Source organism: Zonotrichia albicollis, chromosome 6 (genome assembly GCF_047830755.1).
Source record: "Zonotrichia albicollis isolate bZonAlb1 chromosome 6, bZonAlb1.hap1, whole genome shotgun sequence".
Taxonomy (NCBI): Eukaryota; Metazoa; Chordata; class Aves; order Passeriformes; family Passerellidae; genus Zonotrichia; species Zonotrichia albicollis.
The window spans coordinates 27,094,520-27,121,637 of record NC_133824.1 but is presented as its reverse complement, the minus strand read 5'-3'; the positions used below and the strand labels follow the sequence as shown (position 1 = coordinate 27,121,637).

The window sequence follows — 27,118 nt, the reverse complement described above, 5'->3', positions numbered from 1 at the left end:
GTTCTCCCTCCACAGAACTTCCAAACGCTTAAAATGAAAAAATAAACTCTAACTGTAAGAAACAACAGCTGTAAGCAGCTGGGAGGCAACCAGGGCCATGTGGAAAAATAGGCAAGATCTTTGTACTTAGAAAGCTTCCCACACTCACCTTCTCGATGGGTGTTTCGTAGACACTTGACCTTTGGGATCTTGGTAAGGAGCTGGCAATCCTCAGCTTGGGGAAGGCAAAAAAGATATTTAGTATACATGCATGAATTATTTGGCTTCAACAGAGAGCCCCAGCTAACTGTCCTCCTGCTTCTCCATGGGAGGGGAAATTCGGCTTTCACTTAACATCGCAGTAATCGGTGTGATGGCCTCAATCCTGTTGTCTATAGAGCACACAGAAGAGCACTCCCTGCGGGCTGTCCTCCTCAGCAGTTGAGCCTATGTTTCCCAATCCTCTGAGCAGCCAGGCCTCCATCTCCCCTGCTCAGCACTTCCCAAGGACAATGAGGCATGTGCTGGCAGCATGGCACTGGGCACTAATAAAAAGGAGGGAACACAGGGAAGTGGGACTGCAAATCACCAAAGTGCCAAGGAAAGGAGAGTTCTGTAACATAAAGTGATCTTATCTGCTCTCTTTTCCTTCAGTGGCTCATCTGGGCATCTCCTGCCATTTGTTCTCAGGGCAGTTTCCATTTGATTTATTTAATAAAGGCCATTGGGATGCAGCTTGCTTCCTTGGAGACACCAGCACATTGACACATGGATGCTTGACCAAGGACTTTGCTGGCAGCTTGCTAGAAACTCCTGGCATCCCTCATTTCCATTACCTAGGGAAGATGAGGGAGAGGAACAGTTACCTGCTCCAGCCAGACACCAATAACCACTGACTCTTTAATTCTCTGTCATCCTCTCTATTCCTGCCCCAGCAGATATCATAGGAACAGCAATTTCTAACTTGCTCTTTTTTCTTGCTCCATCAAATTCACCCCTATTTCCATGTTTATTCCATATGCCTTTACATGTCTCATGCCCCCTCTTTCCTGCTGTCATCTTCACATAGACTGAGCACTCTGGGGAGAATGCAAAGGCCCTTAGCCAAAGTGCACCTCTTAGCACGTTCCTGTACAAGCATTGCCATTCTCAAGGATCTGTGCAATCTGAAATACTGCTCTTACATTGGCACTTTGGCAGATGCTGCTTCATCCAAGGGAAGTGGCAGGTGCTCTGAATTACAGAGCATCAAGATTTTGCTGGAACTCTGCTACAAGGGAAGCCAATGCTCTTATCTTGGCCAAGTCACAAGTTCAGGTATGAGAATCCTTACTCAGTCGTTCACTCTGCAGGAGAGGAGCACATGGCTCTGCCTGTAGATACTTGCCAGAGATAACAAACTCTCAGTACATTAGGAGAAACTGAGGCAGGTATTAAAGCAAAGTGTCAGACCTCAAACATGTGCTGAAGTGCCTCCATGAACATGTCTCAGGGATGTGGCTATATCCATAAATATCCAGCTCCCAGTGAAAAAATAAGAACTGTGACAGGATGGAGCCTTTAAAAAATCCTTCTATTTACTGAGGAGCCTAAATGGGAGTTTATGGTTGAGCCCTGTGCAGAAAAGGTACCAGAAATCCATCACTGTTTATCTGGAACACTTTCCCCCTTAAGAACTGAATTTTTAGGTGCAGAATGTGGAACACTTAGGATTGTTGGAAGTGCTCAGAAACACTAAAATTAAACAGCTGATAAAAAATAAATAGCTGAGCACAGCTTGGTACTTATTCAAAACATACTGTAAGGCCCTCAGAAACTCACATCCCTCATCTCAGCATCCACCTTTAAAATGTTTTTTTGTGGCCAAAGCTACATAAGCATTGCAAAATCAAAATAGCATTGCTTCCTTACCTCAGCAGGCCAAGGTGGGCATTCACAGCTATCTGTAAAGTGTTCTGAAGGAGTAATTATTGGCCACTATAAATGGTACATAACTAGATAATCCTGGAATCAGAACACATAATGGGGGAAGCAGGAAGTCTTCTCTGCCCACCACCTCACAACTACTACACAACAGCCAGGAGCAAGGGCAGCTGTACAGAGGGAAAGATTCCAGAGCCTCCAGTCTGCAGCTCTGGTGGAACTGATGCAGTAGACACTCCATCCCTGTACCAAGCTGCAGAACAAAGTATGGGGCTGTTCAAAGCAGTAACTCTGCCACAGCTTCCCACAGGGACACCTGGGGTCCCAGGCACATGGAGACAGACAGCCTCAGCCTGCCAGCAGGACCCCAGGCAGCAATTTTCTGTATGCTCCACTGCATCCTCTTCTTGCCTCTTGGTCTGTAAGTACCTGCTCTGCTCACATACAGCATTGCTACATGGATATCTGTGCTAAATGGCTCACCAAATGGTGCATAATGAAACCTGACAGAGATCTCTGGCAACCTAGCAAAAACTGCCACACTGATAGAAATGGAAGATCCAACGGAAAGAAAAAGAGAGGAAGAAGCTCTGGCCTCTGCCATGCAGGGACATTAAACACACACTTTCTTTTCTTTTTCTCCTGCATACAGACATGAGGGAATCTGTGAGGAAGGGGGACTCAAGAGAGCAAACAAAAAATGGAAAAACAGAAAGAAAGAAAGAAATGTCAAGGAAATAGGTGCAGACTTACGATCTGAGCTGAAGTCATCTACCAAAATGATCTCCTGGATGAGACTGGGAGGGGTGCGGTTCAGAACACTGCAGGGACCCAGGAAAGAAAAAGCCACTTTGTGAGCTGCCATAACAATGACAATGTTAGGACTGATAGAAACCTGCTGTGCTATGCAATACAGCAGCAATACCGAACTCCAGTAAAGTGGAAGCAGTGACCTTGCCCTTGTAACAGTGTTCATTGGCAGGACCAAACTACAAGTGAGAATATCCCAGAGAGCTGTGGCACTCAGCCAGACCTTACAAGGACCCACAGCCAGGAGCTGACTGAGACTTGCCTGGGGCGGCTAGCAAATGATGCTGCAGCATGCTCTGCCCCTAAGCAGAGGTGAAATGGAGAGAACCACCTGCCCCAAGGCAGCCCAATGGCCATTCCCACCTGCCAGCCTCTGGGTAAAAGCCATCACGGCTGGAGGGCATAAAGAGCTGCTACTTTCCCAGCAAGGAGCTCTACCTCAATGCAACAGGTGCAACCTGCTCAGCTTTCTCACCAATTCCCTTCTTTGGAAGGAAGCACTGTCCATATTTTGGATTTGGATTTTTTCCCCTCCTTTGCTTGTTACCTGTCTGTCTTTCAAACCAGCACCACACCCGCTGAAAGCACTCCATTTCCTCAGGCTGGTTGCACCATACAATGTAATACCCTTGGGTCTGCAGTGAGTTTGCATCTGCAGGACACACATGAGGAAAGCACAGAAAAGCTTCTGCCCTCCCCAGACACCAAAGCATTCTAGTACTTTGGAGTCTGAGCAGTTCAGTTCCGACCTCTTTATCAGTCTCATTCATTTAAAATGCTTGAACTCTTTTTCCATTAACTTCTTCAAATCTTTCTCTTGGCTTTACTACCATCAGACAGCATATTCCCCTCCAAGCCTCCTCCAATGCCTCTGTAGACAGGCAGGTCCTCATTACCTTCAAGAAGGTTGCTCAGTGATGCTTAAGCAGTCCAATGAAGATAGCAGTTATGCAAATTTTAATACTAAAAACAGAGGCAAACACTGTCCTCCTAGTTCTAGCAATCTGTCTCATTTCAGTGGCACCTGCTCTCTTGAGCAACACTGGAGAAAAATTTCTGGCTTTTTTTCTCTTTTGGATTTTGTTGTTGTTTGATATAGGAAACAGACAACATGAATAGTCCCATTCTCCTAGGAATGAAGGTGTAAAGAAATAAATTGCCATCTTGTTAAGTAACACCACCGATGGCTTTGCATACAGAGCCAAAGTTCCCTCAGTCTGGAAGAGTGTTCTGCTTTCTCATACAGCACAATTCTGACTGTTCTGCTGCTCAGTATCACATCCCACTCTATTTCAAATTCACATTGCTTTATACACCTCTCATAGTATTTGTATTTTGAGCTGACATGTCCCTAGATGACTGAGCTTGCATTTTCCAAAGCTGAATCTCATTTGCTTCTCTTGGCTTATGTCTCTCTGGATCCTTTGGTATGGTAGGGTGGGAGGTGGGGGGATGTTCCTGTGCCATTCTAAGGGCAGCCTCTCTCAGCACAACCACCACCTGCATATTTTACAGACAAGGTTGCCCTGCACTGAAATTCTTGTCTGTGCAAACACAATGCAAAACAACCCAGACAGACTGCAGTATAATGGCTGCAAAGTGGTATTCTGCACCTTCTTCCACTAGCTTGACTATTGGCAATGCTCACATTTTCTCCACAAGTTTCAGGTCTTTCAACTCAACATAACTGGGAAAAAAGCCCCATTTTGTTCTCTGTTCTCTACCTGCCCACTGATTCCCCAGTAGAGAGAACACATCCCTTGAGGAGTTCACAGCTCATTGAACAGTGCCCTGTTCTTCTCTCAGCTCTGCAGTCACTTACTGTAGATCCTTGGGAAAGGTACTTAATCTTCTTTGCACTTAGTCATACCTGTCCTTTTAACAAGGAGCACAGTAATCCTAATGTTTCCCCTCACTAAGGTGCAGAGAATGCCATGACAAACACTTTCAGGCACAAAAATGTATTAATAGAATTCCAAAATCCAAATGACAATTGCCTTTTACAGCAGAAACATGGACTGTTCCCCCCCTCATCTTTTGGATTCCCTATCTCCTTTGCCTTTTCTCACAGCTTCCTTCTTCTTTCAGTATCAGAATCCTTACTCTCTTGCATGAATGTGACATCAGCACTGCCAATGAGTTTCTCTCCTCTGTCCAGCCTCCACTAAGTTCCCAGATAATCTTGTTTATTCTGGATGTTAGCAGAAGAGTATATTTTTTCCCCTTTGCTCTAACATAATATCCTTTTTTGCCATTCTTTAAATTGTCATTGTAATGAGATGCTACACCAGTGCTCTAGCATTACAACAGAATCCTCTTAATCAGGATTTTCACAGGCCCTCTGCATAGTCACTGACAGCTGTTCAAATCCAGTGACTTAGAGCCTCACAATTCACCTTTACATGTGCACCAAAACCAAAAGGCCACTGCAATCATGACTTTCTGAGATCAGAAAGAGAGGGACCAAACAACAAAGCACTTGACTTTTTCTTCTGCAAGAATGCTCCCAGCAGCAGACTGAAGGTATGGCTTAAAGATTAATCATGCATAGACATCAATGACATAAAATGCCTTTTGAGTGACAATTGTTTCTGAAGGAGCACAGGATGCCAAGCAAGTGACTGATTTGAGAGTGACAGCTATGTCGTAGCAAAGAAAAGAGATCAAAACAGGCAACAGCTCTTGACTGACACACATCTCCTGCAGGACTGAGGATGCCAGCAACAAGCCATTTGAACTGACACCTTCACAGGTTTTGTCTGACGGCCCATTTCCCATTTTTTTTCCACTATTCCCCTTCTTTAAACTCTTGCTGGATATTTTTAACCAGTTGTCTCCCTCTACACTGAAAACATATGGCTGGAGCCCACACTAGAAGGCAGGTACGCAGCCCATGCTGCCTCTGAAGACCAGGAGGAATAAGCAACAGGGTACTTGAGGGAACCTGTTATTCCTCTTCAAGGTCACTCTTCTCTTTCCCCCTCTCCCTCATACACAAACATTTCCCCCATCCTCAAGGAGCAACAACAGCACATCATTCCTCTTGCTTCCACCCAGCAGCAGAGATCCCAGAGACAGAAGAGAGAAGGCAACTGCTGAGCTGCCAGAGGCGTTTAAGTTCATGTGCATGTAAGGTTAGCAAGAAGGATACGCAGATTAGGATCTGGCTCCTAGAGCTGCCAGGTTTAGATGACCCTGAATGTGATGCCTGTGATGCAGGAGTATCATCCCTGGGTCACTTCCCAAGACCTTTTGTACTAGCATTGCCACTTGGTTGAATTACCTTGCAATAAGGTAATTCTGGCCCAGGGGAGTGCATTTGGGCTCTCTGGGTTTAAGATCAGTTCAATCCCAGTACCCTTTTCATGCATTTCATTCTAGAATTTCCCAAAGTCTAATGGCTGGTTTTTGAGTGCCCAAATTCAGATACTCACAAAAGCCACACTTGCAAAGACCTCTGTAATGAAAATTTTCAACCCACCTCAAAATATTAGGCCTCTAAAAATGTTTTCAGATATAGAAAATTTTGCTTTTAGTGCTGCTCGTTTTCATCACTTTTCCTCCTTCACACCCATTTCTCTTATAGCATTCCCACAGTGTAATCATGATAACTGAACTTGGGAAAAGGCCCATAATAACAGTGGAATCACATTTAACTTTCACCAGATGCATCCCAAATGGTTCATTCTAATTATACTAATAATCATGCTCTACCTGGTTTAAGAAAGCTCTTGCAGATGTAGAAATAACGACAAGCTGCAAGCCTGACTAGTCAGCAGGTAAGCAGGCAGAGCAATTTTATGCTTCCTGCTGCTTAATATTACTGTGGTCCTCAGCAGACTCACAGCCAGGTCATAAACCCAACAGAACAAAACAGTCCTGTCCCTTTGATACTTGACTTATCCCGAAGTGCCAGGGATGCAAAGTAATTACATAGTACTGGTGCACTGACTGTGTGTGTGACTTGAACAACAATTACTCTCACAGCAGTAATTCGGCCTGGCACATTCAGATGAGTTTTGCTGAAAGACAGGACTCTCAGGTTACAGAAGAGGCCCTGAAGAGCTCTGTCAAATCCCTCTATAGCATCAGTGTCAACCTGTAAGTCAGACTTATGCCTATGCCTCTTCTAGCAGTGCAGCCATGACGTGAACATTTACTTCTGTGCATGGATGTCAAATCTTCAGTGCTCAAAGACAAGGCTACTAGCCAATGCTTGCTTGTGTGACAAATACTGTAGAGCCCAAGAAGGACTCAGCCTTCAGGATCTCTCATGAGACAGGGATAAATTATTGACACTTCTGATGTGATTTAAGGAAGGAGTAAATCCATCACATGCACTGGCCGTAAATCATCTGGCAGTGAAGACCCCATCTGTAGCCAGAGGTCTGGGAGGAAATCCCATTCACTACACCATTCACAGCAGAGTGCAGCCAGCTCCTCACAACAGCACTCCTCCAGGGACAGCAGCATTGCAGGGATCAATCTGAACAGATGGGTCACCCATTTTTCAAGGTCTTTGTTGGGGGCTCTGGTTGCAGGAGACCGCATCTGAGAGACTGGTAATACCACATCTTAAGTGCTGTATCCAGTTCTGGGCTTTCTGGGACAAGAAAAAAGTAGGACATACTACCATGGTTTTTCAGCATCTATCTACTGTCTGACCTATTACTGAAAAGGCAGAACTCTCCTCCAGCTGCTCTACCAGCACCATGATTCCACATAAGCCTGCCCATTTTCTGGACAGTGACTCTGCAGAACTCATTGTATGGTTCAAAGGAAAAGAAAATTATAGAAATAAAAAGGCAAAACATGTCAATGCAACATATACAAGTCTCTGGAAACACAATAGCACCAGACTTGGTGGCAGAAACCCAGCCTTCTAGACATGAGGCCAACTTGAAAAAGCCTGTTTCTTTATTCACATAGCACATTTCTTTAAGTCCACAGGACCTGTCAAGGGAAGAAGTGGCAATGATGAATAATGCATTTCTGTTAGTGATACCATCAGCTCAAACTGCTACACAGACAATTCACTCTTTCTTCAGCCTCAATGGCTGTTCCCAGGCCTGCTTGCAGGCTTCAGAGACCCTCTGAGAAATTACTCAGTAAGTCAGAGAAGTCAGAGGGCATTTTTTCCTGTGGCAACTAAAAGGAAAAGAGCCTCCCTGGGTTCTGTGGAGGTGATGGAAGAGGGCAGTGAAGGAGCAGCTGGAACATCGCTTTGTGGTACAGATGACTGCAAGCCTCCATCTATTTGGGGTTGCTGACAGGCCCTATGCCACCTATTTACTTAGCTAGATTTGCCACTGCTGTTACTCAGATATGAGGAGACCATGGTACAAGATAGCAAGTGTCCTGCAGGCTCAGCAGGAGCTGCGTGCAAAGCCCCAGGGTACACCTGGTGGGCCATCAGTTCAGCAACTGATTACCAGCAAGGGACCACGAGCAAGGGCTTGTCACTGCACCTAGCAGCACACAGTGTTCTCTTTAGTCCCCCCTCACTCTTCCAAACCAAGCTCATGCTTGGTTGAGACTTAAGACTGCTCTCACCTGTGGATGCAGGCCCAGCTACCTCTCGTACTTGCAGGGTGCCCCGAAGAAGGAAGGAATGATGAATCTGACTCCATGTTCTCAGAAGGCTAATTTATTATTTTATGATACTATATTATATAATATTAAAGAATACTATACTAAACTGTACTAAAGAATACAGAAAGAATACTTACACCATGCTAAAAAGATAGTAATCAAAACTCGTGACTCTCTCCAGAGTCCCGACACAGCTTGGCACTGATTGGCCAATGAGTGAAAGCAACTCACACCAGAACTCAATGAAACAATCACCTGTGGTAAACATCTCCAAAAACACTCCAGACAACCAAAACAAAGGAGAAGCAAATGAGATAATAGTTGTTTTCCTTTTTCTCTGAGGTTCTCAGCTTCCCTGGAGAAAATTCCTGGGCAAAGAGATTTTTCAGAGAACGTGAATGTCACACTACCCTTTCTTGCTGCTTGTGATTCCCCCGATTGGAGCCCTACAGTGGCTAACTGCAGATGTGCTCTACATTTGAAGATATGCCCACAATGCCCATCCAAGCCTCTGGCCCATCCTAGTGGGACATCTTGAGAGCAGAACGCTATCACTTGTGGAACTGCAGCCACCCTGCTTGTCTAGCTGCTGTAAAATGCCTTCCCCCAGAGCACTCCCAGACCCCACCATCCAGGCCCGGCACCCCAGCCGAGCTCACCTCTTCACCGTGCGGAGCAGCGTGGATCGCGCCTCGTTGTGGAAGGTGATGATGACACTGGTGGCTGGCAAGTCAGTGTCATAGCGTACAGAAGTGCACCTGCAGCACAGGACAGCAGGAGTGTAAGCCAAACATTACCCAGCAGTAGTACTGCAACAGTGTACCTGGAATTTCTAAAAAGAGAGTAACTTGCTAAAATCAGAACCAGCACAGTTGAGCTGCAGCATGGGAGGCCTCAGCAGCCCCTGCACCAAGGATGGCAGACTTTAAAAGAACTGTACCCATTGAAAAGCAGCGTTTGGAGGCTGTGATACCTAAACTCACAAACCTGCATGCTAAGGAGGCCATATGGGTTTTATAGTGAACTAAGTTCCAGTTCTGGATTCTAGTCCCTGGATTTACCTGTGATTCAAAAAAACTCTTGTTTATTCATGCACAGGACATGGACATGCTAAGGATGCATAGAGCTGGTAAACCTAGGCATTGTTGCATAAAGCACTTCAAATTCTTTGGACACAAACTTCACAGAAAGGAAAACACTAGCTAGTTCTATGATCTGTGCTGGGGAGTTGCTGAGGCTCAACACAAATGGACCTGCTGGCAATGAAGAACAATTCTTTCTATCTTCTCATCTGACTTTGTGATGTTAGGTACATACACACATTCTCACACTCAGAACCAAGGATTAACCTGCACCAGGCTGCTTCTCCCTGTGGAGAGCAAAGTTTCTGTGACAGAAACAACTCAGACCTGAATCCAACTCTGGCAGATGCTGAGCATGGCTGATTTGGGCTGACCTGCTACGGAGACAGTCCCTGTAAGATCTATGTGTGGATCCTAGTTACTCCAAACGAGCTGCAGCTGTGAAGTCCTTAGTTGGGCAGCAGCTGTAGCTCGTGAAGGTAACTGGAAGAAACAGGGGTGGGTCGAGAGCCCAGGAGGAGCCCCTGAGAAGACATGAACTGTGCTGCAGAGAAGAACAGCTTGGTACAGTATGGGACTTGAGAAATATGAATACAACAATCTGCTCCTCCAAAGCATCTGCCTTCTTAACTTCCAGATGGTGCCAAACTGCAGTCAGTGTGCTCTAATTTCCTGTCTGATGAAGAAACTACACCTACTTTTAACAACTCAAGGCTTTGCATAGACTGAATCTCCATCCTGACAGGGAATGCAATTCACTTCTCAGACCCACTACTTGTACTTCAACATTTACTTACTATTATTTTACGACTACTGCTGAACTGCGACTAGAGTTTCATCATCACTTTCAATCCTACTGGTTTATGACTTTCATTGCAGTGTTTTATTAAGGGGACAGCTTCATACAGCAATTTTCAAACATATAGAGAAACCTGATAAAGACTAAAGTGGACAACGTGAGAACAGACCTGAGACAGATCATAGTTATTATTGTTTCAAAATAACTCCATGACATAATGCACACAAAATGTATTAAGGAATCAGGAAGTGGAAAAGCAGAAGAGGCTGATATATGGGTTGTTTGGGGAAGCTTTCCCAGTATTTTAGCACTACCACAGCATCCCAGAGAACAAGGAAAAGGTTTTTGCTTAAAAGTTGACCCTGTCTTTGCTTTGGATCAAAGAAACAGATGCATGCTAAGTCAGAAGGCGCTTGTAGGATGTAAAGTCAAGTATGTCCATGCTCTGGCTTGGGTGTCTGAAGAAAAATTTGTTAGTGATCTACAGACTCCTCCCATTCCTTAAACAAAGAGCCAAGTCCACAATCTAACTTGTACCAGCTGAAATAAGTTCTCATCCTGAGTTGCCATCCTAGCAACTATTCCAATATTGGTATAACATAAGACAGTCAAACACAGATTGCTCATTCCCAAATTACTCCCTGCAAGGGGAGAAACATGGAAATAGGTTTATTTGTTCTGATTATATCCAACTTTGGACTCTCCATTACTCAAGGGAATCCTTGAAAAGCTGGGTCTGAAATAGCTATACATTTGCAGGGAATCACATATATTTTGCTTTTCTGACTGAAGTGCAGAGATGAGACTCTTCACAAAAAGCATGCTCTGCATGCTACCACAGATCAAAATAAACAATAATTTATCTTTGAAGTGAGCTGGTTTTAGGCCAGAACATGACAGCAGATTAACAGAAAACAGCAATTCTGCATTGCAGGGAGACTTGTCAGCAACACAGAACATGGCACTATTGCCTCTGGGTCACTAGGAAGCCAGTTCCAAATACTATGCTGGAGAACAGCAGCACAAGACTTGGATCCCACAACCATGGTCCTGACTGACTGCCTTCAAAAAACACTCTGAGGGCTGTCAGTGCTGGCAGGCTCACAGAGCTCCACGTCTCCTGGCATCCCTTTCACAATTTCAAACAAGTTAGATGCCTGGTTTCCTGCTCCCAGCTGCTGGGAAATGTTGCTTTGCAACCATATCATACCTAGAACCATACATATTTCTAGGTAGAGTCTAGGACTGAAGTAGACTATTGTACACTATCCTATTATTATTAAACCTACAGTTTTCAATAATCTTTTTGTACTAAAGCATTACCTTTTTGTCCTCCAGAAACTACAAAACAGTTACCCAAGCACCATTAGCAATGTAAGGATAATTTTTTTCAGCAGAATAGATGACACAAGGACAGAATGACAAGCACTTTGCAAGGTACAGAACACTGAATTTGCATGTTAGTTTCATCCCTACCCCAGTAGCCCTCAGCCAGTGATGTTCAGGACAGAAATAAACACAAAACCAGCTTCCGACAGCCAGAGCACAGCAGGTGAGGAACACCAGAGCAAAGCAAGGCTGCAACAAAGGTGCGCTTGGCAGGCAGGACAGAAGGATGACAAGGGAAGCCATGAGTGTAGGGGCAGTTGGGCAAAACACAACTGTCCAATGAGCAATCTGAGCTGCAGTGGAGGGGCTGTGCTAAAACAAGATGATGCTTGGACCTGAAAAAGAGGTGTTAGAAAAGTCTCAAGCTGGGACTGAATTTGTCAAGGCTCTCCAAGCATTTGAGACCTTTCCAGATAAACCATGAAATTCAGTGAAACAGTGAACCAAAGGAAAACCCCAAACATGCTTTGTCAGCATTACAGACCGACAGCAGCGAGCAGCCGGCTCCTGTAGCAAGCCACAGCACGGCTCAGAGCAGGGCTGCAGGGTACCTGTAGTGCCTGGTGTCCCGGATGGGCCGGTCGCTGCTGAGTTTGTCACTCTCCAGCTGGTTAAAAGCGTGCTGCCGGTAGGGGTCCTCTCCAGCCTTCAGCACCTTGGAGGACAAGTAAGCCTTCTCGTCAAAACCCCGCCGGCTGCTCTTCTCTCCCGGGGGAGCCCTCGTCATCTAGAGCAGAGACAAGGATCAGAGCATCAGGGACAGCAGCTGGCCCATGCTTAGACAGAGGTAATAAGTTCAGACATTGCCACACATCTGGAAGTTGCTCAGGTATGAGGGAAGGCAGGATAGGCAGGAGCTTGGAAAGGAAAGCAGGAGTCCCCACAGACAGGGTGTTAAAACTGCAGGCTTTGCTGTTTGCTGTCCTTACTGACTGAGCTTGGGATGGAAGCTGCTGTTCCTTATAGCACAGGCAGAGCCAAGTTCCCTTTAGCACCTGTTACACAGAATGTGTGAGACTGCAGGCATTCGGAAACCCTTCCAGGCAATGAATGTCTGAGAGCCGTCTCCAGCCAAGGTGGCTGAGACACCACATTTTGAGGAAAAGCAGTTTCAGCCATTCAACAATCATTGCATACAAACAGAGAGGCAGCTGATTAAACAGGTTCCCTGCTGTGCCTTGCTCAGACTTGCCTAGTCTCACAGATGTCCTTGACAGAGTTGAAAGCTGTCCATGACTGTCCTCAGTACCCAACAAGAGTTACAAGACCAGGGCTGTCCCTCTCCTCTCCTAATTTTCCCCTAACTTTCCTAGGCCACAGAGTTAGTACAATATCAGCGCCTGAAAACCATTCACAGGGTCATCAGGAGAAAGGACAGGCACAGCTCTGGCTCTCTCTTAGGTACATGACTCTATGCGGAAACAACCCACAAACCCTAAAATACTTTCTTATAAAGCAATCAAGATCGTTTATAAAATAAAAGTAGTTTAACAAATTTTCTGTGGTAGCTGTTTGATAAATCAAATCATGAAGACAAAATACTCCCAGCTTTGCAAGGTAGTGCTTGAGCTCCCTAAAACTGCTGCAAGAGACAGATACTTGCACCTACACATCTCATCCAAAGCACTGGGTAATCCCCATATCTTGAGATCCTTCTATGTAAAATAGCTTGATCGTGTTTCTCCTTCTGCTAAAGGTCTCCTTTTAGGAGTTACAGAGAGCAAGAGACCAGAAAATGGTCCTGAGTATCACAGAGCATGTTGGTTGGGCCAGAATTCAAGAGACCCAACACCACAGCAAATTCCTTAAGCAGCAGAGTGCTTAGAAGAACATTCATCTCTGCAACTTTCTCTGACAAGGGCTACCCTTCAGTGCAGACAGCCCTAGGAGAACCAGACAGTCAGATAAGATGATGGCAAATGAAATTCACCATAAAGAAGGGCAAGACAATGAACATTAGAAAAAATAAATTGAACTACTCATGTACATTGATGGATTTCAAATGAACCGTGACCACTCACGCTACAGATGTGAGCATCCCTGTGGACAGCTCAAATGAAACCCTGCACTCAGTCTGCCGAGATGGGAAACGCAGCAAATTGAGTGCACTGCAAATGGGACAGAGAAATCTGAAACCATCGTGAGCAGTTATATGGAATCAGTGGCAGCCCAGCAGCCGTGGCCAGAGCACAAGCTTTGTCCAGCCTGTATCTGGAAGGAAGCTACTGGAGGATGAAGAGAAATTAGAAGTTAAGACTGTTCCATTTGGAGAGGAGATGAATTAAGTCAGGGAAAAAAATTAAGCTGGGGCATAAAATTATGCCTAATACAGCCTGAGTTCACATTTCCCTTTCTCATCATACAAGAATGAGGCAAACATCTTTTCATGGGGGAAAGAAAAAGAGCTACTATTTTTAGCACTGAGAAATTCCTTCAGCCACTGCACAACCAAGCCAATGTTTATGGATCTGCCCTTGTGTAGGACAGATCCATCCAAACTCACTCCAGTGGGTGAGTTTGCCTCTGCTCCGCTCCTCCAGAGTCCTGCTCTGCCAGCCCTTCTCCAGGGATGCTGCTGCCATCCCCTCTGCCCCTTGCAGCCACCACCACATCAACTGAGCATGGTGCTGGGTTACAGGAACATCTTGGCTACTTTATGGCTGCTTGCACAGCCTGCTGCCTAGAATCTTCCTCGAATTTGTATTTTCAGTATGATGAGAAAACAATTACTTTCATAGCTCTAAAAACTGAAATGTTTTATTTCCTTAAATCATACAAGGAGTTTTGCTGAACTCAGCTTCCATTTCTCTTTTTCCTTTTGCTCTAGAAAACAATGCTGATTTGAAGCAAAAGCCCAGCTTATCACACAGCTTTAAATACTTTGCAATCACACACTTGCCCTTTGATACTTATCTCTTGTCCCTCCAAGTCCCATAAAAGCAGCAGCTGGTTTTGGTTTATGTTGCCAGGAACATACTAGAAAATGCTGGAAATGACAAGATATCTTCAGGAGACATTTTTCCCAGGACAGTGAAAGGGCTGGGGAGCAGGGTCTGGCAGGCAGGAACAATCCTAGGCCGCAGCCAGAAGTGGGTACCAGGGCAGCCCCAGGAATCGGGCACCTCTCTGGGGAAGGACAGGATGAGGGCCCACCTTGGCAGGGCCAGGCTATGAGGAGCTGGAGACCAGTCCTGCTGCAGCATCACTGGGGCAGGGCCTGTGAGACCCTGGGGAGACTCCTCCCAGTCCCAGGGAGTGGGCAGGAACAGGAAGGCCCTGTATTGCCCTAAAAGCCGTGACATTTAAACTTGAACTATCGGGGCTAATTCTTCTAGATACTATGGTTCTCACATTACTTATACATCAAAAAGTGATAAAAGAGCACTAGGAAATGATTGACAGTTAAGAGTTAAGTCCCACTTGCAGTTTTATCTCAGACAGTATCTCTTTGTGCTCTCTTCAAAGGGAGGATTCAGAGCATGATAGCTAGGAGGGCCTGGCTTCAGCTTCCAGAAAGGCAGCTAATCGATAGATAATCAACAAGTAACCAAACATCCATCTATGAGCACCAAGAAGATAACAAGGTAATAAATAGGGGCTGAGATTTGTCAAGACAGAGTCATGTCAGACTAATCTAATTTTCTTCTGTGATAGAGTAATCAGGCTCAAGGCTACTGAGAAGCAGGAGACAGATACATCATGAATTAGATGTTTTTGGTAGGGGCTGTTAAGATGCTGTCATTAGCAAGTGAGAAAGTAATAGTCTGGGTGAAACTACTGCAGAATGTGTGAAACTGGTTGGAAAGTTACCTGCCAGAGCATAATTATTAGCTGTTACTAGAGCAGAGAGGTAAGAGCAGGTCTTTAGGGGTTTGTTCCCAATCCAGCACTATTCAGTATTTTCATAAATACCTTGGATTCAGACACAGTAAGTTTGTCAAATCCATAGGAAATCCAGAAAAAATGCCAGACACATTGGGTAACAGGGTTAGAACTCAAAATTATCTCAACACAGAAAATATGTCTGAAAACAGTAAAAGGAATTCAATAAGGACACTGCAGACCTTTACAGTTCACCAGGTCTGTGCTGATACAAAATATGGCAGACACAGCACGGTAGCAACCCCTCAGAAAAGCCCTAGACATTACAGCTCATTACAAACCACTTGACAGAAAAGTCAGATTAAAAAAGCAGAGCAAACACAATCCTGAGTGCAGCCTAGACAGTTATGAACTAGCCTGACAAAGTGAATATAAAGCTTATCTTTAAGGACTGACTTGCTTTATCAGATTATACTCCTAGAACATAGATGTTGCACTGCAGGACATTTATTGCTGTGAAGTCAAATGATACTTGACAGGAACAGTGCTGGTTCTCTATGAAAACCCTGCCAAACCCTGTCTGAAGGGCAGACTAATATCTACCCTCCTCCTTCCTGTCTCCTCACCTTGACACCTCTCACTTCAGGAAGCAGTCAATATAAGCAGATATTGGCTTTAGTGTATTAAAGGCACATTATGTACAGCTGAGAGTCAAGACTTTTACCATAAACAGGACAGTCCATACCCCTCAGTCCTTGATGCAGTTACATACCCTCTATCCCCATGCTTGGGGCTGGAAGTGCCAGTTAGGGGAGCAGAAGAGCCCAGCAGAAGAGCCCAGCTCCTTATGACTGCTGGTCTCTGATAGATTAAAACAAAAAAAAGCTACAATAAAGCAGAAATAAAGATGAATAGGCACTGGAAATGTGAGTGTCTAGACTAGGGATTAGCAAACAGTTTGCACAAATTAAGTTTTGTCCCAAACATTGCTGAGACCTCCAAAAAGATTCACATATGAAAATTTCAGGAAGTACTGTAAACCTTCTAATCTTATTTCTCATTTTCTCATATACTTTTCCCTTTCAGTGACAGAATGGAATCAGATGCTCTTCTGCTGTGGAAAGCATGTTCTGATTTTGATATGGCCCAAGAGACGAGAAACTATTTAAATAGCAAAATTAACTTTGTAAGCAAGGGATTTAGGTAAAGGAATTAATGCTGTGCATGTCTATGAAAACTTGAGAGCCTCATTTCTCAGCTAACACAGGGATGCTCCTCTAGGCCTGATTCCTTGTGAAACAGCAAGACTGTAATAGAGACAGTGCCATTCATCTCTGTACATTGTCATAGTCTGCCATCAGACACAGGCACATCAGCTGCCATGTGGTGCTAACAGCCACTAAAACCAGAGCTGGGGAATTCAGGGTCCCAAGGTGCACGCTTTTAAGAGCGGGCTTGGCCAAATTAAAAAAGAATAACCATACTCCAGGGGTCATGAGGAATCACTACTTAATTAGAATAAGGTATGTAAAACTCTCAAAGGTAAGTGCAATTATTAATTTTACAGTTACTGTGAAATTAGTCCAGCAGCAGTTTTGTGTGACAGGATATACACTTTGCAGCTCTTGCACTTCTTACAAGCATTTAGTGCCAGTAAAACAAATGGAGCAGGGGTTGCCATGCTTCTCCTTTGTTTTAAGCTCATTTTCACAATTGCCTCAGCTCTGTCAAACCCCAGAAGTGAAAAGCATCAATTGCAAGCCATCCCCACTAAGTGTCTTTCCATGGAAGACCTAACAGACCAGAAAGGTCTAATTGACCAATATGGACACAAAACAAGCCAGTGAGTAACAACTTGAGGCCCCCTTTCAATTTACCCTGCTGCCACAGCCTCAGACACTTGCACTGCCGTGAACCCCAACCCTGCCAGCGCCTCCCTCCCAATGAGCTCTGCATGCCCAACTCCCCCCAGCAGACTTCTCTCCTCTGAACTGAGGAGTGTCCAGTTTAGTGCCAATTTCAACCCATCATATTGAGACACAAACTTGCTGGCTGTGCAAATTGTCGTTCCTCAGAACAAAGGCAAGAGCCAGCTCACCTCTGCAAACCCCCCTGGTGCTGTTGGGGCCTGCATGGTGCAACATTTCTCTGTAGGCTCATGCCACATGCTGCACACACTGTCCCAGTGACCTGAAGTCCCAAAGAAAACAAGCCAGCACAGCACTACCACCAGCAGTGAGATGCTGGGAAGCAGAGCAGGGCCTGGGGATGCTACAGAGACAGGAGCTGCTCAGCTCTGTAACCCACACGCTGCACACAGATGGGCTAGGACTGGCACAAATCACAGGGCAGGACTGAGATCTGCAGCAAATCCCAAAGACTTCTGAGGGACCCAGCTACTCTCTATGGCTGAACCTGCAAGATTATGTGAGCTAAATGCCTGTTGCCAAAAGCATTTGCTTTAGAGGGTGTGTTGCATTTCTAGTTTGCATTAGGAATCCCAGTGTACACAAGGATTTTGTGATGTCTCATGAAAAATCTGCACACTTCTGCAAAAAACTGTTCCTAGTCCTCAGAGACAAAAGCCTGTGCCTGACAGCACAGGGCCTATTTTATTCATGCTTTGTTAAACTGTGTAAAGCACTTTAAATGTGGTTTGGGAACCATGCACTTAGGGAACTTCTACTATGAAATTTAAAAAAAATTACCACAGTTAAACAGAACCATCACTGTTCTTTGAGAAGTGCAAGTGCTAACAGCAGAGCCCAGAGACCAATATGAATGTTTCATTTGTAGGTTGCACAAACTGGAGTAACACAATGGAAAGACTAAAGCAACTTGATCAGCTCCCATGGCACCTAGCTAGTCACAAAAGAATTTCTGCTGCCATTAACCCTGGGCAGTCTTGAGGCGTGCCGCCTGTTCCAAGCTGGAGAGCAGCAGCAGACACCCAGCAGGGCTATTTCCAATGCCCTCTGAGAAGAGCCCATGGTCACCAGCTCACAGGGCTTCTCAAGGCCCTGTGACAGAGCTGTAGCTGCCATGGGATGGCAAAAGTTAGAAACAGAGGTTCTCTGCTGGGGTTTGCTTTCCAGTACTGATGCTTGCCCAAAGTGCCTCTCTACCTCCTTATTCTTTTCCACAGCCTCTGGGTGTTTATTGCCTTCTATGTGTGCAGAGGCAATTCTCTGTCAGCTCTGCAGGACTTGCATCTCAGCTCTCTTCTGGTTTTGCCCTGAGAAGCCTTTTCTCTCCATGCCTGTCTCATGACTAGAAAGTAATGCCATTCCACCAAATAATTTCTATTTTGCTCTTCTTTTCTTCCCTCACAGCTTTGCCAGACACTGAGTTGTTGACAAGGAAAGTGTCCTCAAGAATCTGACCTGCAAAGGTAGAAATTCCAAACAAGATAAAAAAGGAGAAACAACTACATTTCTGTGTTTGGTTTCCATAGCAATGTTCTCCCCACAACCAGCAGTTTTTGGATGCAATATTCAGATCCTCCTCCAAGAGATACAGAAGATGGCACAATGTATTCCATTTATTGCCTACAGCATAGATTAGGTGAACATCACAGGCTTCTAAGATGTCTGCTACAAGCAGACACAGGTGGTTGGTGTGAAGAGTTTAGAAACAGGATGTTCCTGACTTACAGGTCACAACAGTGTGTTGATGGACAAGGTTTGGACACTAACCTTCAAGCAGACTTGCTGTGATTTGTCAGCTGGTCTTTTGGGCAGTTTAAGGGAAGAAAGCAACACAAGAGAGCAAAACAGCATGTGGGAAGTTTACAGGGGAGCAGCAAAAAAAAACCCTTGAGTAATTAAATTACTGTCTCTATCATGAGCAGTGATTCTCTGATACTCTCATCCAACTTCTCAGCACAGAGAAGGGTGGTATCTGTCCCACCATATCATAGAAACAGGCAAGCCCCCAGCCAGGGAATAATGTGCTCTGACTCCATGAATCAGAAGGCTGAACAAATGCTTTATTAAGCTATACTATATTACACTAATACTATACTAAATTGCATACTGCAGAGATACTATACTAAAAGAATACTAAAGAAAAACCCATGACTGTCTGAGACAGTTAGGACCCAGCTTTGGCCCAATTGGCCAAGGAATCAAAACAACCTTCACCGGTGTCCAATTAACAAATCATTTGGGGTAAACAATCTCCATAACACATTCCTCATATGCAAAACAGGAGCAGTGAATAGAGGTAAGAATTGTTTTCTCTTCTTCTCCTCTCTGTGCTCCTCACTGCCTTCCCCAGGAAAAATCCTGGGAGAAGGTTGTGCCTGCTCCTTTCTGTGAAGAGTTGCAGCCACAACACTACACTCAGAACTCCCTGCTACCCTGTGTAAGTACTTGCAGTCTTGCTTCTGAGGCAGCCACGTGGCCTCTGCCTAATGGTCCTACTTCACCATCTCTTATTGTCTCTGTGGAGAAGCATCCTTCCTGCAATTGTTCATCCAGATCCTGCATGTCCTTGTCTACAGGAGGGAAGAGATGCTTCCAGGAAGCCTGGCTGGATCACTTTGCCCAGATCTCAAGGACATGCAATGCAGCATGGGTTGACAACTGGAAGATGGCCAAAAGTAACACAGAGTGCACAAGTGCCAGCACTACAGCACACATCAGTGTCATTCACTTTGCAAGTAGCAGCCCAAAGAGCATGGGATGCTTGTTGCTGTGCTGGTTACACGAGTTCAGCACCACACTGCATGCAAAGTTACTTCCACTTGCAGTGACTGGCTTCCACACCAACTGGCCTCTCTCCATGCCCACCCAGATTAACAAATGCATAAATCCTGCCAATTTGGATTCCCCTCTGAATAGTCATGATGTATATTCATTGCAGAATGATAATCTGAGCAGCTGGAATTAATTATACAACCTCTCATGTGACAGGTGCACAATACTACTCTTTATCCTGCTCCACTGCTGACCAAGGGAGATATAGTTTATATAGATATAACATATAGCATAAAGACATGACTTCTATCAAGTGTGTCCATCTTTGACCCAGCTGTTCAATCGTGAATCGACTTTCAGCAGTTAACAAGGATTAGACCCTAAACAGTGTTCTGGCCCAGATGCCCAGAGGCAGGAAGACATTGTCCATAGCTGGAGGGAGGGGATATGATGCCCTAAGGTATCCTTCTGGCCTTTTGTTTTCAGGAGTGTTGAATAAAGCAAAGCAATGGAAGCAAAAAGGGCTTCAAAGATAGATGCCTAAAGGCATTCTCTTCCAAACAGCTTGGAGGAAATAAGTCTGCTCAGAACCATAGAGATTCAGACCCCAGATGAGGTAATGCAGTTGCCAAGGTGCATTTCTTCCCTCAGTTTTAAGTCTAATGCACACAAATGTCTATTATGAAACTGTACAATATAATATATTTATGATATTTACATACATTGATTTTGTATAAAAAAGACCCACATGTCCAGACTCACATACATCTGGCTTCTATATTTATTCAGTCATTATCTCATACTGGAATAATGCCATTTGTTCCCTATTCAGCAAACTTTGTCGTGACATGAACACTACCATTTTTGCTCATATGAACCTTTATGCTGTTGTATTCCACTCCAGCAGAAAACAATGTGGAAAACCCCATGAGAAATAGTGAGTAGATCGTTTTCAAAACTGCTGACTACCAACACAGGTGGGGAGTGTGAGGTCTGTAGGGTTGCTGTTCCTTGAAACAGCACTTGTTTTCCAAGCACATTTCCCTGTATCTGTAAATATCCATGACAACATCTGGTGTCAGGGAGAAGACAGACAGGACAGCACACTCTTTGAATACCTAAGGGACTAGGCTGCTCATGCTGGCACTCACATCAAAGCAGCAGCACTGTCAGAAAGAGAGCCCAGCAGGTAGCTGGGGACGCAGCGCCTCTGGGTATGAAGGTTTTGCACAGAGAAGATGGTCACATGGACATGAAGCTGTCTGCATCCAGACATCTGTTTAGTATTACACAGGAAACCTACTCAGCAAAAGCCATCCAGGTTACTTACTGTATGCAGGAATACTGCTCTGCTAAAGGTCATACCTACACAACCTTTAAAAATGTGTTTTGAGGTTCTTCAGAGTAAAAATGATGCTATGGGAAGCTTTTTTTTTCTTTTGGAAAAATAGCTTTGTCTTCATAGATATTTAAATATGCAATGAATGCCTTTGGTTTCCCAGTGATTTTGAACTAGGAAAACAAAGAAAAAGGAACAGTATTCTGTTATTTGTCTTCTAACTGTTAGATACTCAGTGGCCACTTGGATGTTACCTGAACCCTGATTTATAGCACCTGTATCAAGACTGACATACAGCATTCTGTATCAAGATGATGCTCCCGTGGCCACCTGGTAACAGCCAAGAAGCCAACTAGACAGTTCAAATGAGGGTGGTCCATGTCTTCATGGATCATCAGCCACAAACTGCATCTCTCCCTGCCCACTCCCCCACCTACACTGTCTGCACAGGCACAACATGTGTGTGTGCCTGCCTGCTGATTTACTAATCCATTCCCTTTGAACCCCAGTGACCTACATTCAGTCCTTTCCTCCCAGTGAATCACAACTGTCTGGAGTGACAGATGCCACCACACATTTTCAAAGAAAAGGAGAAAGCAACTTTAGGCCTCATAAGCTGCTAACACAGTAAGCAGTGAACTGGTTACCTAAGAGATGAGCAGAGGTCAGCTGGCACTGAGAAGCAGGCACCACTCACCCAAAGTATTAAAGTACTTAATTTAGTTAAACTCGCAGCTCATTTTCTTTGCCTTCAAGATCACACTGTAAGGGCTTTTTCTAAGGCTAGAAAAAGGAAGCTGAAATACCTCTTTAATCATTCATCCTCAAGAGCTTTAAATTGAGATTAGAAGATTAAGCATAAAATAGTGTGGTTTTGCAACTGGCCAACATTCACACTTCACAAAAATACTGTGCACATGCACAACTGAGCCAGGAAGACAAAGGGACACATCAGGACATTTCACACCCCCAGCAGGGACAAAGTCACCCCCACAGCAGGAGATGGGAATTTCTCCCTGTCTTCCAACAAGGAATTTTTTTTTTCCAATGTGTTTTTGTTGGCAGGTCTTGCTCAAACAGTCATGGTTTTAAATATAAACCAATTCTGCACCAACTCTCTCCCCTCTCCCCATGTTAGTCACCAGACTGACCCTGTCCCTCCTCTCACAGGTACCTGCACCAGGCAGGTGAGAAGCACTGCACATCCTGCAGATGGAGCCGGGCGGCAGTCTGGCCCCAGGAGCCACACTCCTTCCTGCCTTTGTGCCAGCTGGGCCCAGTACCATGCTGCTTCTGGAGGCTGGCCCACAGCCCCAGAGCCTGCAAGGACCTGTCTTCTCAGGAGATAACACCTGAACAGTTTCTGACCCTGATGAGTCAAGTAATTTGCCACAATGCTCCACACAGCTCCTCCTCCCATTAGCTTTGAACATCACAGAGAAAGGCTTTAGGCAGGACGTATTGTTTGGGAGTCAGACAGGCCCAATACGAAAATGCAAATTGTCCGTAAACCAACAACCAAAGTGACATTTAGCAGTGTGACTTAATATAGCTCCTCATGTCGCTGCAGAATCATGACCTGGTTTCTTAGAGAATTTCAAGACTGACCTTCAGCTCACAATGTAAACTTGTATTTTGGAGGTTTGAAGCTATGAGATCTACTCCCAAAGACTGTACAGACATTCCATCTGTAGCGACAATAGTGATGGTGCATATACATCCATGATTTATTACAAAAATGAGTCCCTTTGTATAAGATCATCTTCACTCAGACATCTCTGCTAGGCATTCAGCCCTGCAGCATGCAACATTGTTTTCTAATAGTGGAAAAACTCACTGCCTATTCATCCATGAAGATTTGAGACTATCAGGCCATTGCCATTTTGTTTAGGAACCAAATGATATTCCATTTTAATTGATTAATTTTTCAGTTACTGCATTGCTCCAATTCCAGGACTTAGCAATCAATGGGAACTGACAAAACCCTCAGAGCTGCACTCTGCTTCTGTTTGGGTCTCCATTTGCAAAGGCATTAAATTCACCTCTCCAACAGCAAATTTAATCAAGGATGCATACCAATGAAGAATCACACAATGGGCTCATATATGCCTGTCAAATATGAAAAACACCTGTGTTATGCTATGCAGGCCTCTGTCATTCTAGACTTCAATCACACTAATAATAGAGGCTCCCTCAATAGCCCCTCAGCTCTGCCATTTAGTCACTGTCAACCAGGAAAGAGCTGGGCACATAAGGAAGAGCAGAACCATGGAAGCATCACAAAAATACACTCAGGATATTATATATATAATATATATAATATTGCCACAACCACTGCTCATGGAAGTTCCACCCATCCACAAGTGCTGCAGCCCCTCACACAGCCCCTTGTCTCATTCTGCAGGTGCAAACTGCAGCAAAACAAAGTCAGTGATAATGAGGATTTTAAAAAATCCATTACTCAATCGATCCTTGCCCAATACAAGGATCATCTGATTCTGCACACACAATGCTCAAAGTTCTGTATTGTTAGAACATCTTGTAAAGATACAACTCCTGGGTTATGTTGTTAGGACAACTCAGCTTTTCTATGGATAGGATAAATTTCTCCTGTCAAAGCTGCAAGAGCAAAAAAGGTGGACATCTAGAAATTCGAAACTCAGAAGGTAAAGAATACAGAACTTGATTTTCAAACCAAGTAATGTTTGAATGTTTTGTGGTCAGCAGTAACACCACTACAGAAACCTTGGGCTATAGCAGTTTCTTTTGGCCTGCCTTAACCATAAATCCAATCAGGCAGATTTTGGGAGCTGCTGGTTTTGAGCTCATTTATGAAAAGGTTTGTCTGGCATTTTTCTTCACATATTCAACTAATGACATTTTGCCCAAATTCAATTTTTAAAAAGCTCACAGTCACACAAACAAGTCCCACTTCCCTCTCACCCAAAAACTGCACTCCTAACATACCAGACTCCTCTCCTGGACACCCAGCAGCTCAGCAGTTTCCACTCTGGAGCAAGATTTCACTTTTCAAAGTTCATGTATGGGTCACAGCAAGAAATGTGGGTATCTGTTTCTGATAGCTGGGGCTGTGATCCTAACCTTTGCTTCTCAAGGATGTTGCGTGAGTATAACCAAAACTGTCAAGAAGACAGTTTTCCCATCTCAAGATCTGACCTTTTTTTAAGTTCTCCTCTTCCAAAGTATGACAGCTGAGTATAACCAATAGGACTGAATGATCTCCACTCACAGCCCTGGGCAACACAACAGCCTCACTTACCTCCCATAGCCTAAGGAGCACCAGGCAGGTACATTTTCCATCACACAGACCAATTTCACCAAAGAGAAAGAGAATAGCTCCAAAAAGCCATTGGTCAAAGAACTTTGCCCTGGCCTTCAGCAGCCTTCCTAAATATGAATGAAAAATAAACATAGACACACCCAGTCCTGTAGGGGGATAGAATCTAAGAAGATAAAGATGGTGCAGAAGGTAATCTCACCCCTGAGGGGTTGCAGCTGCACTAATTAGCAAAGATTAGGAACAGACCTGCCCTTAACAGGCCACAGCTGTGTCTAATAAGGATGAGTGATATAAAAGAGTGGGTTAGCTGGGTGAGGAGAAAGCTGGAGTTTGTTGGTTGTACTGTGATGAAGTTGTCAGTGCTGTGAGGAGCTGCCCACGAGACATCACCGAGAAGGAATGGGACCTTTGCAATAAGATGGCAACACAGTCCTGTCACAGCTCCATGAAACCCGCAGGGTTGCTCATGAGGATGAGCACTGCTCAGTGAGTTCTGCTTTTTCCTCTCCACAAAAAGCTGCATGAAGCACAAAGGCTTTGTTTGTGTTCAGAAAAACACAGTGTAAAAGTCTGAGTGATTGTAAATTACTAGTTAAATTTAGCGGTAAAATTGTCAGTAACATCAGGAGAATTTCAGCCACAACAAAAATACAAACAGGGAGAAAAACACACACAGAGTACTCAGAGAGGACTCAATTTCCTGCTATCTTTCAGAATTTTATTAAAATTAAACTGCTTAGCACACTAAGGTTCCCTTTCCTACAACTCTTTATTTGCTCTGGAAAATGGCTCATTTTTAGAAACCATTTTAACTATGTTGTAAATGGCATTCATTACCCAGAAGACAAATAACATATAAATCTGTAGCTGGAAGTTGTGGTAGTGATGTAAAGATTAAAAGCAAAATAGCCTCTTTGAGGTATGGAGTAAATAAAACAGCTTTTTCTCCCAAACAGAAAAAAAAGTTGAGACATTCTTCACATTTCTGGCTTGCTCTTGTTGGGTCTCAGCATTTCTGGCTCCACAAGGGAACATGGACGATGAACAAGCATGAACAAAGGAAATGTGCTGAGAGGTTTGTTCAAAGTAGATTGAAAAAAAAAAAACATAAAACCAAAAGCAGAACTGTTGTTTCAAGCATCAAAGATATCTCAAAATAAACTTTAAAAAACCTCCAAACCCTGATAACCCACAAAAACTTGAAAGGACTGTTATACATATGAAGCAGGAGGCCTCTCCCTAGATTACAAAAGGTTAATGAGAAAGAAATTAGCTTGTAATTCTGCATCACAGTCTATAATAAGCATTTCTTACCTAAGCTGGTTGAAAGTAAAAAGTGTTCTGTAGCCTGACCATGGCAAGGCTGTGGACCAATGGCACACAGGCAGTGCTGAAGGTGGATGGACCAGCAACACACCCAAATCCCAATAAAGAGCAACACTCTTCAGCACAGCACCTTATACTGAACAAAACAGACTTAACTGTTCAAATCTTGTTTTTGATTAGCACAAAGGCAGCTGCCAGTGAGGTCCCTGCAACCACAATGTGAACATTAGCTCTCATGCCCAGTAGCATTCACCACTCACAATCCAGCCAACTGCCAGGATAGCATTCTTCAATCTTCCTCCCTAATTAAGATATTTAAGCAAGATGTACTGATGAAGCACTCTTCATGATCTGTTAATATATACAGCTCTTTATGCAGCTGTCACTCATAAGCTTACAGCTCTCTCTCTTGTCCCTTCCTCCCCAAACCTATATTTAAGGTTGTAGGGCTAGGCACTCAACAAAAAGGGCAATCCTGAATTGTAAGTGTCAATACAAAGCTACTTCTATCATGCATGCGCACTAAAAGCTTTAACTGGCAAGACTGCACATAATTACATGCCAATGTGTGCCCTCATGCATGAGACTGAGCTCTCTGGAGCTCTTCCTCTGCTTCCCTGAAATCATGTGCAAAGTACAACAGAAACAAATGGTGTGCCAAAAGTGTCCAGACTAAGGCCCCACTGATATCTCACACAGCGCAGCTTGAAAAAATTTGAAGCCTGAAATCGCAGTCAGGCCTGTAACTTGGTCCCAAGGGGACCCAGAGCAGCACTAAGCCAGAGAAGTCTTTGCATTCCAAGAGGCAGCTTCCTTTATACATGCTAGGACCCTGGCAGGATCACCCTTAGGGAGGATGCAGGAAACAAAACTTCTCTTTTTTAGGAGGTAGCATTTTCAGAGAATCACAGAATGGGCAAAGTTGGAAGGGATCACAGTGGGTGATCTGGTCAAACCTCCCAGCTCAAGCAGGGTGATCCTAGATCCACATGGCACAGGATTGTGTCCAACTGGTTCTTGTTTTTCCATTCTGTTTGACCAGAGAGCTGAGAGCAT

At 44.4% G+C, this 27,118-nt stretch overlaps 1 protein-coding gene across 3 annotated transcripts in view; it reads right to left on the bottom strand.

The window, feature by feature from the left end:
• The window catches only part of GALNT16 (polypeptide N-acetylgalactosaminyltransferase 16), a 75,834-nt gene that overhangs the window by 25,376 nt on the left and 23,340 nt on the right, over positions 1–27,118 (bottom strand). For all 3 annotated transcript variants that reach the window (XM_005479937.4, XM_005479936.4, XM_074542858.1), the window contains exons 2-5: positions 12,126–12,301; positions 8,964–9,062; positions 2,656–2,723; positions 149–214 (exon numbers count right to left, since the gene is read on the bottom strand). In XM_005479937.4, the coding sequence (XP_005479994.1) occupies positions 149–214; positions 2,656–2,723; positions 8,964–9,062; positions 12,126–12,301 (409 nt within the window). The remainder of the gene's footprint in view (positions 1–148; positions 215–2,655; positions 2,724–8,963; positions 9,063–12,125; positions 12,302–27,118) is intronic.